The following is a 13,322-nucleotide window of genomic DNA, read 5'->3' as shown; positions in this document are numbered from 1 at the left end:
TCTGTAGGTCTGAAAAATAAAAACTATTATACAACAGAATTATTAAAACAATAATATAATATAACTTGTAGAATAACATAGCGCCTCCTAGTGGAGACCCCATCATTACTTTATAGATTGCAAGTATTGTTCCAGGTTGCAATCAGTAATACTCTGAGCTTAAATTCAATGTGGAATATCAGAATAGAATTTCTTCTTATAATTATTAGAATAGGAAATTAAACACGCTGTTTGCTCAGCTCTGTCTGCTGCACGCTAAAGTTTGAAAGTATTAAAAGATTAAAGACATATAGAAAGTAGAGAGAGAAATTGCAGGACTAAGTCCAGGTTTTTTTTCTTTCTTTTCAAAAGTTCTCCCTCCCTCCCCCATGAGTGGCTAGCAAGAGTTACAGTAAAAGGGGGGGGAGGAGCAGTGTTTCTCAAAAGAAAAGAACTGCACCCAAGGAGTTAATCCTTCAGTCAATAGGAACTTAAAGATAGCTTTGTTTAACAATTGACCACAGACAATGGCTTGGCAAGGGCTGATTCCTTGCAGACAGACACCATTCCAATCCACTTTTGTCCTGAAAGGTAGAATCACAGTAGCAATTCAAACTATAAACTTAAATCTCAGAGAAATGGAGTCATTTTAAATGTGAGCCAAATAAACTTTGCAAAAGGGAAATTTTCACATGTAATTTATACAGTATATTATTCAAATTTCAGTACAGTTTGTAACATAAGGTTGTGGGGGAAAATACTCTCAAAGTATGCAGATTTTTTTTAACTGAATTTCAAATAGAAACTACTCCTTAAGTATGCAGTCCCTCTGCAACTGAACATCGAAGACCAGGAGAAACCATTTTTTCCAAATTTGTACTGTCTGCACAGTTACTTTGCCTAATCTGGTCTGCAAGAGGTCATTGAAGTGTATAATTAAATCAATTTTTTCATAGTGATATTTTCTTTGCTTGTAACGCAGGAGTCTAATTAAATCCTTTTTTTCATATTGATATTTTCTTTGCTTGTAACACAGGAGTGCAGCTGCCTGGCCCAAGGTCTTATACGCTGATTTCTTTGAAGACCTGGGGGCATAGCCACTGCACATGGCACTCAACTCTATTGCTGCCACACCTAGTTCTTTGTTTCTTTCTGTAATGGGAAAGGCCTGAATCCCTTTCAATAATTCCTCCCTTGTGAGATTTCCATGTTCAAGGTGGAATCCCATGCTGACCGCTGCACATAAATTGTTACTGGGAGCAGTGGTTTGAGATAGTAATTTACCTGCACAAATTGGTGATGCAGAATTAATGACTGTCTCAGGCAATGGCAAATGAATGTTCAGGGAGTGGTTAGTGGGGAAAGGGGTTTGCAGGCAAGATGGAGGAAGGCTAGTTTTTCTGACCTCAGTGTTTTCTATTTCCTGGGGTCTTTTCTCTGAGGTGGATGCAGAGGAAGCCACAGGAGCCATGTGAGTGTGTGTCCCCAGATGTTCTATTTCATTTTCTGTCCCCCTTTGTTCATGGTTCTTTTCTAGGATGGGGAAGGCTTGAAGTCCTTCTAATAATTCTGTTTCTGTAAGGTTTTCTTTCTGCAGTTTCTGCTGAAATTCAATGCTAATCGCCCCACCCAGGCCAGGTGGTGGCTCTATTGTTCTCAAGGGTTGCTTTTCTGAAGAAATGGGGAAGGTGTGAATGGGCTTGAGTGTGGGTATTGAGAGCTGATACAAAGAATTTGCTGTCTCTGAGGAAGACTGAGAAGATGGGGGAAGGGTATGTCTGCCTGCTTCTAAAAGCACATGGTTTGAAACTGCTGTTTTTAAACCTTTTTTTTCTACCATGTGTTCGATGGCTTCTGTACATTTTTGCCAAATTAATCTTTGCTTTATGGGAGCTCTGGGAGCCGTATGAAGATAATTGCCGATTGAAATCCAATTCTGGGTATTTAGAGTATTTAGAGTTCCAGCCTCCATCGAATACCAAGGGCAACGGCAAGCTATTTCACTTATTAATTTTTCTAAGTCCCCCAGGCTGACTTGCGCTATTTTTCTTCTGGTGATGAAATAATGATTATTGATGATTTGCTGCAGCTTCCTGGCATGTAGCCTCTGCTGTATAGTCAAATCACTACCCATGCTTACGAGTGTGGGGAACAAACTTGCTGAGAAATACTTTTAAAAATTACTAAGAAGTACTTTTTTTTAAAAATATTACGATTGCAAATCTGTTGAACGGTACGTACCTTTAAGCTATGACCAGCCGAAATAAGCATGGGGTTTATCATCACGTCGCAAGGGTCACCAGATGTAGGAGTAATGAAGAGGCATCAGACAGTTTTCATCGCAGGCAGGAAGAGGGAGAAGGCAAAGAGGCAAAAAGGGTTTGTCCTCCCGAGCCTCTTCCTTTTATTGTACATTCATACAAAGGCAGATGATGTGTCATTACATGATTGGCTACTTTCCCATAGCAACAGAAGAGTCATTACACCATTGGCTTTGGCTCAGGGGGTGTGCACGGATCATTTCATTGGCTGCTGAAATCTATACCTCCTGACTTTGTCCTGCCTCTGACTAGGGAAAACCCAGCCCCTCCCCCAGGAATTCAGGGCCAACAGGTATCCTTTCCCAGGCAGAGACTTAAGCACAAGTGATGCTTTTATTCAGGCAAATGTCAGGGAGAAGGGAAGTTAATGTTTAACCCTGATGAAATGGCTTGCTGGCAAGCGCATATTTCCCACACCAATACATTTTGGCAACTCCCTCTCTCATGAGCTTGCAGTGCTTCCATGACACTGTTGACTCAAAAGTATAGCCATCTTTTTCTCTGATTGGGCAGCCAGTGTGCCCCTTTCAGGATTGTCTAAACCACCCCTGTGGGGCCCGCCCCTCCCTCCCCCCCCCCCCCCAGTTTGCTCACTCCTGGTCTAATGAATGCTAGTTCCCTTTGAGGATTCATTAACCTGTGACAAATGTCAATCAGAAGCCAGCCAGTGCCATTTTGAAAATGGCCACCTGTACCTGGGCACCTAAGGAGTGCTCTGGGAACCATTCCTAACATAGTAAATGGCAGCAGAAGACTCGAGTGGTCCATCCAAAGTAATAACTGCCACTCTGTGCAGATTAGCCCCGTGCTTTCTAATAAGGATAGTTACTGCCGCTCTGTGCGGAGTACCCCAGTTAACTAATGACCCGGGAATATGAAGTAAGTACGTGTGGAGGGGAGGGTTTTGGGGAGTGGGCTAGGGTGAGAGACCCAAGGGGAGGGGAGGAGGACATGTTTTAATTTACTAAGGGATGGGGTTTGGGAATGGGGAGGCAAGGCTGTGACCACTGTATTAAACCTTCTTTGTCGCTTTCAACTACTTTGGAAGACGGGTTCTCAGAAGACACCCCCCCCCCCCAGAGGTTTTTACTTTGCTGGGAGGGAGGGTGTCTGTAGGCCATAAGACCTCTTTAAGAGAAGACTTGGCAGCATTGAACATGCATTGTCATTCTGACACTCCCAGGGAAAGTTAGCTACATCTCCTGAGAGATAGTTAACTTGTGATTACAAATTTTAAAGCAAGTTTTTTAAATTTGATTTGCATTCAGTTAAGGTATTTATGAGTTTATTGCATATGTTTGAATGCTTTTACATGCAAATCAGCTCATTTTAAAAATCTGGGTTTTGCCGGGACTATAACATGCGGTATTTGAAATACCATGCGTAATGAGCGCTTTAAGGCACTTAGTGCATGGTAAAGCCTCAACAAAGCTTAATAAACAACCCCCTTAGATTGTAAATCCTCTGGAGATAAGAAACTTCTTATTGTACCTGATTTTAACTTGCCTTGAGCTACCAATTAAAAGGCATGAGCTAAATATAAATAACTAAATTATTTCCCATTTTCTGTGGTATGCAATCCCTGTGGGCATAATCTAGTTTGTATGACCCATAACAACAAGAATTTATTCAATAGCTCTCCAATCATAAAGAGATTTGTATTACATTTGGACATAGTCTGGACTGAGGAATTTGAACATAAAAATACTAGACCATTGATTCTGTGGTGCATTATTACTCTGTCCTTTTTATTTCCTTCTAAGCTGAAATATAACAATGACCTACTGCATTGTAGGGCATGATTATAAATCTTACCTGTAGTGTATATGATTTATCTAAAACACAAAAAAAGACATTTTTATTTGATCTCCATAAAACCCATCTCTTTCTAATTCCCCACTTTAAGGAGTTTGTCATGATTGTGGTGTTCGGTTTGGAGTACATCATCCGGATCTGGTCTGCAGGTTGCTGCTGTCGATACCGAGGATGGCAAGGAAGGTTGCGGTTTGCAAGGAAGCCATTTTGTGTGATTGGTGAGTTCTTGAATTTTAAACACGTTTTATTTAACGTGCACCGCAGAAATTGTGTCTTATGCAGTATTTCTGGGCAGGAGTAAATATATCCAGGGTAGAGGCCTCCTAGAGTCAAATAGAAGCCCCATATCTGTGGGAGGAGTAACTCCTGGTTGGCTGATTCAGGGGAAGAGTGAAGGGATGTTACTGGAGCCTGCATGAGCCTCCTGTGCACCCTAAAAATCTTCTTTCATCTTCTGCCAGACAGATGTTTGTCAGTCCTGCATAAATTGTTTTGTGAGAAGTTGTTAGTCAAGAAAATCCAGATATCTGTTGTTATAAAGACAAGGGTTCCTTTTCAAGCTAACTAGTGACTCGAATGGAAGAGTCACAGGTTAAGGTACCAGCTATTCAAAAAGTTAAGTAACTAGTTATAATGACATTAATCTGTTTAGTTAGTTTTGACCACTTGAAAATAGTACAGTGAATAATCACCTTAACGACGTTATAAATTTACAGCTAACAAAATATATTCTGCTTTTTGATAAAAGAAATGATGTGAAACTAGCAAAACTATCCCATGTATAAGCTATTTTCACATTTGAAGAATGCTAGAATACTATTTTTAGAAAATCTAAACAATAAGAGGTAGATTTTAAAAGTATTGCTTGCACAAAAACAACCATATATGCGCGAATTTTAAAAAGCTGGGCAGGACATGTACAGAAAAAGGAGGCGGGTCCAAGACTGACACATAAACACATTTTGCAAAGGCAACAACATGCTGAGGTAGATCTTAAAAACATACGCGCGCGCGTACTTTTGTTCGCGCCACCGACGCGAACAAAAGTACACCGGATTTTATAAAATAAGCACGTAGCCGCGTGTATCATAAAATCCGGGGTCGGCGCGCGCAAGGCTTCACAAAATCGGCAGCCTGCACGCGCCGAACCGCGCAGCCTGCCTCCGTTCCCTCCGAGGCCGCTCCGAAATCGGAGCGGCCTCGGAGGGAACTTTCCTTCCGCATCCTCCTACCTTCCCCTCCCTTCCCCTATCTACCCCACCCCCCAGCCCTACCTAAATCCCCCCCCTACCTTTTGTTGTGCAAGTTACGCCTGCTGGAAGCAGGCGTAACTTGCTCACGCCGCCTCAGCATCCCCCGGCACAGGCCGCAGTGCCGGGGGACTCGGGACCGCCCTCCCGGCTCGCCCCCGAACCATCACCATGCCCCCCGCCCCTTTTACAAAGCCCCAGGACTTATGCACGTCCCGGGGCTTTGAGCGCGCTGGCGTCCTATGCAAAATAGGTGCGCCGGCGCACAGGGCTTTTAAAATCTAGCCCATAATGTTACCTGCATAACTTTGGTACTTATATATAGAGTGTCAGACTGACCCTATATAGAGCCTCTCTCTCTCTCTCACTCTCTCTCCTTGTGCAAATGTTGACATTTTTTAAGTGCAAAGAACAGAAAATGTTATGATTTACCAGAAAAGTAATTAAAGCAACTAAATTTATATTTTCTGACATCTAAGCAGTTGGTTACACATTTAGGGATTCATAAAAAGAAGTGGTAGAGCAGACAAAGTTAACTGGCTAACACTTTTAACAGGTTACTTTTGTCCAGAAATTCAGTTACATTTAAGTATGCAGCTGAATATTTAGTTAAAACTATCTACACAAAACGTGTGTGGTTTGATTTGGGACAGCAATTTCTGGGAATGGAATTGTCTGCACAAATTTAGCCAAGTAGCACTGAATATCATGCTAATCATCCAAATTTGAAAAACTCTCCCCGGACACATCCCAATCCTGCTCTATTTTTAAATGGCTAAATTTGAGTGGATAGTGATTTTTGTGTGTACATGTTTTTTTGGTTAACAGGGGAGGTAGGGGGCCAAATTATGAAATTAAAATAAGAGTCTAACCATATACATTTTTTAATATACCCTTTAGTTAACTCAACAGAAAAGAATCTAGAGGAACGGTAATTTTTAAAGGCATTTCAATACATAAAAAAGTTCAGTGCCTGCAGAAGTAGCCTGTTATAAAACTGCCCTCCTCTAAAGGCCGATGTAATAAGCTGCAGCGTAATTTTCCACACTAATCTTATGCATATACGTAATAACGCAGTTAGCACGGGAAAAATGTGCGCACAAGCCAGCTCAAAAAAGCATGGCTGGTTTAGCGTGAGTCCATGCTAATGTCCTGCAAAGGAGGCAATTAACTATTCATGGGCAATACAGAGAGCCACGCTGGTGTTAGTGCAGAGTTTTTTAAGTGGGTTTTTTATCATCTGTATCCAGGCAGGACTTAAGTTTAAGCAATACAGAGAACCATGCTGGTGTTAGGGCGGGTTTTTTAAAGTGGGTTTTTTAGCATCTGCATTCAGGCAGGACTTAAGTTTAAGCATCTGTCTAGAGATCAAAAAATTAATTGGCAGAAGCCAGAAGAGAGGTTGGAGAGGCACATGTCAGAAATGCTGAATGCTTTTGTAGCCCCTTCCAAATCTCTGCTGCATTTCCCCCGCTCACTAGCATCTGCCATTATAGCTCCCACACGGTCAGTGATGGATCATGAAGGAGTTAGATATTGCTCTATCCACCTTCAGACCCACTCCCGAACCACTAACTCACTACTGTCTTAAAGTCTTTCAACCAAGAATCAATCATGGGTCTCCACATTAATGTGTGTTTATGAGCAGTTTATTGCATAGAGCATTCAATGCATATTTTAGCAAAAGGCCCGGAGGCCACAAGGCTAGTCAAGGCATAAGGCCCAGAAGCCACAAGGCTGGCCAGGTCAGAGGGCCAAGGTGACTCAATGAAGAGGCACTGAGGAACTGGACAGTCTGGGTTAAGTAGGGCTGAGGCATGGTGTGATCAGTGAGGAGGTAACTGGAAAGATAGTGGGTGAGGTTCACTGAAGATCCCTGATGGCATGGTGAGACTGCACCGCAGGTGAAACCATGGGGAGACTGCACCGCAGGTGAAACCATGACAGATGAGAAGCTACATTTGTTTATTATACCAAAATCTATATGAGTCATGTATGTTATGCTAAAAAGAATAATGGATCCATTGAAATAGATAGTAGATACATTGATGTGGATGTGATATACACCAATGCATACTGAACTGATAAAAATAATTTTGGAAATGCTATAGTCTAAATTATTTATAACATATCATTTTGGGAGAATAATTTTCTACAGCTGCATAGGAATGAAGTCTGCATCTAGAAAGTACACTCAGACTTTAGCCTGCATTTTCAAAATGAACTTATGTGCATATGTCCACTTTGAAAATTTGCAGGTATGTGGAGAAACAGTACCAACAGACATGCACATATTAATACCTGCTCAAGAGCAGGTGTCATTGTGTGGATGACTGCATGTCGATTCACATGCTTACTTTTGAAAATCAAGTGTGCATATAAATGATCTCCCTGCTCTCAACTCAAACCCAGGGTTGCCTCTTTAAAGTATGCGTAACTGATCCCTGCAATCGCACAGATATACAAGCCTACTTGGCCAGGTTGGATCTCCCTAAAATACAGGAGCGAGACTTAAATTTCCTAAATGCCCCTATTGGTAACCTCGAGCTCGAAATGGCAATCAAGTCAACAGCCTTGGGAAAATCGCTCGGCACTGATGGGATATCTAATGAGTTACTACTTAAGATCCTTGGGAATCATATAGACCCTCTCTTACGGAATGTTTTCACTATGCTGGCATCGCCTACATTTCAGACTTGGCAAGCCAACAGAGCTACTATAGTGGTCTTGCCCAAGCCGGGACGGAACCCTGAGTTACCGGGATCTTACTGGCCCATTTCTCTCATCAACTGTGACCTCAAGCTTATGGCAAAAATCATGGCAGACCGGTTGTCATCCTTTATATATAAACTGATATGTGCTCCGCAGGTGGGATTTGTCAAGGGGCGTCAGGCGGAAACCAATGTCCGTAGAGTATTGGCCTCGCTAGCTTTTTCTCAAAATGCAAAATTAAATTCCCTTCTCGTAAGTTTCGATGCCGAAAAGGCATTTGATAGGGTGAATTGGACATTCCTTTTAGAAACTCTCAGTCACTATGGTTTTTATGGCCCATTTATCTCCTTCCTAACTACTATTTATACACGACCAAAAGCCAATATTTGGGTTAACTGGGAGCTCTCGCCAGATTTCACATTTTCCCGCGGCACATGTTTCCCGCGGAGACAGGGATGCCCGCTGTCCCCACTTTTATTTGTTTGTTCCTTAGACCCTTTACTCCGTATTTTGGAGAATACCCGGGAGGTTGAAGGGATCCAGATGGGGAGCATGTCGTTTAAGACAGCGGCATGCGCGGATGATCTGTTGCTTCATTTGACAAATCCCACCAGCTCTCTCCCTCTGGCTGTTAGGCTTATTGAAGAGTGTGGCATACATGCGGGACTTAGACTCAATCTTGATAAATCAGAGGCTATGTTGATAGGAACTGGACCAACAGACACATTGGGAGGGGGAATTCCGGTTAAAATGGGCGAACAACAGGATAAAATACCTGGGAATTTGGATACCAGCTTCCATCAATGAGCTTTACGATGTCAATATCCCCAAACTACAGGAAAAAATGGAGCTGTCCCTAACATCCTGGATGAACTTACCCCTCTCACTTACGGGGCGTATCCATCTGCTTAAAATGACAGTGCTACCCCGGTGGTTATATGTCTTGGGGGTGCTACCTATCATTTTGAAGTCTGCCACTCTTCTCAAATACCAGCTGGCAGTATCACAATTTTTATGGTGCAGCAAAAGGCCGAGGCTAGCCATGAAGTTTTTAATGAGGCCTGCCTCAGTGGGTGGCTTCGGCCTCCCTGATCTCAAAGTTTACAATCACGCTATTAATTTGAGGCACATTGGAGACTGGCTCATGAACACCACTTTTTTCTCTGATACTCCTCTGGAGGCTCAATTGTTGTCCCCCATCTCGCTGCATTATGGTTTACATGTATCAGCTAAATCTATCGCCTCATCCGTATGCTCAGGCTTATTACTTAACCCATTGCAACAGACGTGGAAGTGGGTGTTACAGAAAGCCACTCTGCCCACTGATGTGTCCCCTTTTCTCCCACTTTGTGGTAATAGGGCATTTCCCCCGGGATGGGGACTACTAAATTCCAAGAATGGGAGCGGAAGAATCTATATCAAGCTGATGGCACTCTACTCGATTTCACAGCAGTATGCACACATTTTGTCATATCACCTACCGATTTTCTTCACTATCATCAAGCCAGACACTACATTGGATCCCTCGGAAACCTGAATGTTTCTAACCATAACTGGTAATTCCTCCGGGAATGGTTTGACCTAGATGCCCCTAAAAAACATTCTCTTTCATATTATTATAAAAGTTTGGAATCGGCATACAAGAAATGGGCCCTGGATTGGGCACAGCTCAAATGGCAACAAGAACTCTCTCAAACAATCAACCCAGACACATTTCATTCGTCCTTTCTGAGAACCCATTGGATTACCTGCAATACTCTCTTAAGGGAGACCTGTCATAAAATCATCTACCGAATGTACTTTTCCCAACGGCAAGCCTTTCTGGCACGGATTATGGATTCTCAAGACTGTATCAAATGTAACTCAAAGGGAGCACACTTGGGACACTCATTATGGACCTGCAAAGCGCTTCAGCCCTTCTGGAAAAATGTTTACAGATTTGCAAACAAGATTTTTTCGCTTACGATTCCATTTTCTCCTCTTGTTGCGCTTTTTGGGATATTTCCCCGTTCATTTTGAGGAAAACCAGCACAACATTTGTGGATTGCAAAAGTATTTCTTCTAGCCTGCAAGGCCATCTTATCGGTATGGTGAGATACGAGGGGACCGCTACTCAAACAGTGGCATTCTTCTATTCTCCATCTTTTAACTATATAATGTCTTTACCTCATGAAATAAAAAGCCACGTTCTTAATCGCCTGATTATCTGAAAGGTGCCCAGTGACTCTCTATCAATCACCAGGAAGATGTAGAGCTGCATACCTTCTTAGAACTGGGGGGAGGGAGGGGGAAGGTTGGGATGGGAAGGGAAGGGAATGCGGGCAGGTTGTTTGTTACAGATCATTCCCAATTGAAGTTTACCATTCTATGGTATGTAACAGACCTCATTATGTATCATATGTTGATCTTATATATTGTTTTTTGCAAAACCGAATAAAAAAGATTTAACATAAAGTATGCATAAAAAATATTCACAAAATCACTTTTATTCATACCCCTCCCCTGAGCAATTTTCAAAAGGCCATTTACATACACAAAACCAGGTTTTATGTGCATAAATAGCTTTGAAACACAACACATTCAGATAGCTGCTGTTATACTGCAAAACTCCTGCTTAAGTAGCTTCTGTTAGCAAGGTAGCAGAAGTGCATTTGGAAGCATAAAAGGACTGACCATTCTTCCCAGCATTGTTTTCTCCTGTTTGACAACAGAATATGTAAAGGATTAAGCATAAGTTCCAAATACTATGACTCGTTACTGGCATGTACTCAGTTCTGAATGGGGATTGGTCTTTTCTCCCTGGAGTGCAGTGAATAAATGAATGCAAAATGTCAGTACTTATCATCTGTACCAGCACCTGGTATTCAGCCCAGCATTAGGGGATAATATCTTCTTCGCCTCCTGCTGGGCTTCAAGAACTTTCGGGGGTTAGGGGGTAAGGTTTGGCACCACACTTTTTTAATTTTTTTAAGGAAAGGATGGAGGAGGAGGTTGGAAATCATCTGCTGCTTTTTCCTTGGTGGGCAGGAGGGAAGAAGATCTGGCACGACTTGTCCACTACATTGTAATCTTGGGAAGCAGGAGGGAGGGGGATGGGAACGCCAGCTGTGGGATGACTTTTTAAATTTTAGACAGTTTGAAGGAAGGAATCAAATTGCAGATGAATGGACTTTTTCTTAAATTTTAAGCATGAGGAGGGAGGGAAAGGGAGGCAATATATATAAAATAGGAGAACTTAATGCCTGATATTTAACACTAATCAGTTTAGTTTACCTAGGGAATCCCAGTTGCACTAAATTTATAACCAGTCAAACTTTCACTGGCTAAATTTAGGTCAACATTCTGCTGAACACCTAGCCAGTGGGGGGATCCAAGATGGCATCTTAGCAGAGACATGGTTTACTAGGAGCTCTGCATTCTTTTCAATGTTTCCTGTTAAACCTTTACTATGCCGCACACTAAAAGGAAGGCTAAAATTCGGGAGTCATCCCCCGCTACCTCTCCCTTTTGACCCTTCCAGCCTGAAATTGTTGGGTTCCTCACCCTGGCTCTCTTACCTTTGCTGCTTTCTGCTTCCTTCATTGGGGGTGCTAAGGAGTGTGCGGCCCCTCTCCCAGTCATTGATGTCATCCTCAGTCCCGGTGCGCTGAAAATTCCATCTCGTCCTTGGCTGGAACCATCGTTTGGAATTTCTTTGTTGCTGTATGGATCGATTGAGAGCCCTAGATCTGCGACCTCTGGGGAAGAACTTCCTGCAAACCACGCGAGACTGCCGGATGAGGTTGTGCCAGTTGAAGCCGCGAAGAGCTTGGAGAGTCTGGGCTTGCTGCGGAGATGGCTGAGATCTCGTGGTTACAGGTGTCAATGCCGCCTCGGAGTGTAGAGGAATGGGGAGGCCTTCCTTTGCCTCCAAAGAGACAGGGTTTGGAAAATACTTCTCCTTTTTCCTGCTTTAGATAAGCCTACATTGGTGACCTTAGATTTGGTATTGTCAGCCCTGATGACATTAGAGAAATTTATTTCTACATTAGTGGAAATCACCTCTAGTATTTACAATCGTCTTCAAAGTTCTGAAGAATTGTTGGTACAACAAGGTGGAAAAGGTTGCTGATTTGAGTAACCAAATTGCAGCATGGCCAAAATGTTCAAACAAAATTGGAGAACATTGATTCCCTTTGCTATTTAAATCTAAGGGTTTTAAATTGTCCATGTTGTGATTTGCTATCTCCTATGGACTCCTTCAAGAAATATATTACTGAAGTGCTTCAGATTCAATCTGATGCTATGCCTAATATCGCTAAACTTTACTTTTTGAAGAATTTGAATGTGGACTCTAATGCTTCAAGGTGTCAACCTAGTTAACTTAGTCTGAATTTAACGGATTTTTTAGAAAAATCTACTGATTTGCCTATTTCCTATCGAGGGATGTTACTTGTTTCTTTTGTTTTTTCCAAAGACTGAGATTTTGTTCTGAGAATGTTTTTTCACCACAGATTATCACTATTCCTTGGTCAACATGTATGGATTTTCCCAGATATTACCCATGCCATGCGTCAATTGGCTATTTTCATAGGAGCTCGATTTATTCTTCGTTACCCTTGTAAATGTATATTTACCCATTTAGGTTCAAAGTTTATTTACTTCAATCTTGTGCAGCTGAGACCATATCTGGACACTCACCCTGTCTCTGAATGATCTTTTATTTTAGATCGGGATTTTGAATTTGGTGCTGGTCTCTGCTTATTTTTCTTGGTTTGTCTTTCCTTTTATAACCGCTCCTTTGATCTTGTGTCTCTGCCCCCCTTTTTTTTTTCCTTTTTGGATTTAATTGAGACTCAGGTTCTGATTATTCAGATTGGTGTTTTATAGGTCTCTTCATATATTTCCTTTAATTTGTATATTATGAGTCTCAATTCCTTTTTCTGTTACAAGATTACTCTTGTGTTATATATAAAAAACAAAACGAAAAAAAAACCCCACTTAGCCAGTTAGAAGCAGCTAAATATTAATGTCAAGATAACTGGCTAAAATTAGCCAATTATTTTACTTGCTCAGTGGGTGTTTGAATATCTAATGGTGTTCTGTTGCTTCCCATGATGAAGTGTTTATGAAATAAAACATGTGAGTTTGATCTCCTAAAAACAAACATTTTGCAGACCACTGCTTTTGTCTAACAGAAAGCAATTTTCTTCATGTCCCTGTCCTGTAAGGTTTTTCTCCTCCCTTCCTGCACAACCTGAGCCTA

At 41.9% G+C, this 13,322-nt stretch overlaps 1 protein-coding gene across 1 annotated transcript in view; it reads left to right on the top strand.

The window, feature by feature from the left end:
• The window catches only part of KCNQ5 (potassium voltage-gated channel subfamily Q member 5), a 1,147,293-nt gene that overhangs the window by 817,560 nt on the left and 316,411 nt on the right, over window positions 1–13,322 (top strand). Inside the window, exon 3 of the mRNA XM_029595626.1 lies at window positions 4,207–4,333. Within this exon, the coding sequence (XP_029451486.1) occupies window positions 4,207–4,333 (127 nt within the window). The remainder of the gene's footprint in view (window positions 1–4,206; window positions 4,334–13,322) is intronic.

This window comes from Rhinatrema bivittatum, chromosome 3, assembly GCF_901001135.1.
Source record: "Rhinatrema bivittatum chromosome 3, aRhiBiv1.1, whole genome shotgun sequence".
Classification (NCBI taxonomy): domain Eukaryota; kingdom Metazoa; phylum Chordata; class Amphibia; order Gymnophiona; family Rhinatrematidae; genus Rhinatrema; species Rhinatrema bivittatum.
This window is presented reverse-complemented; position numbering and strand designations above follow the sequence as displayed.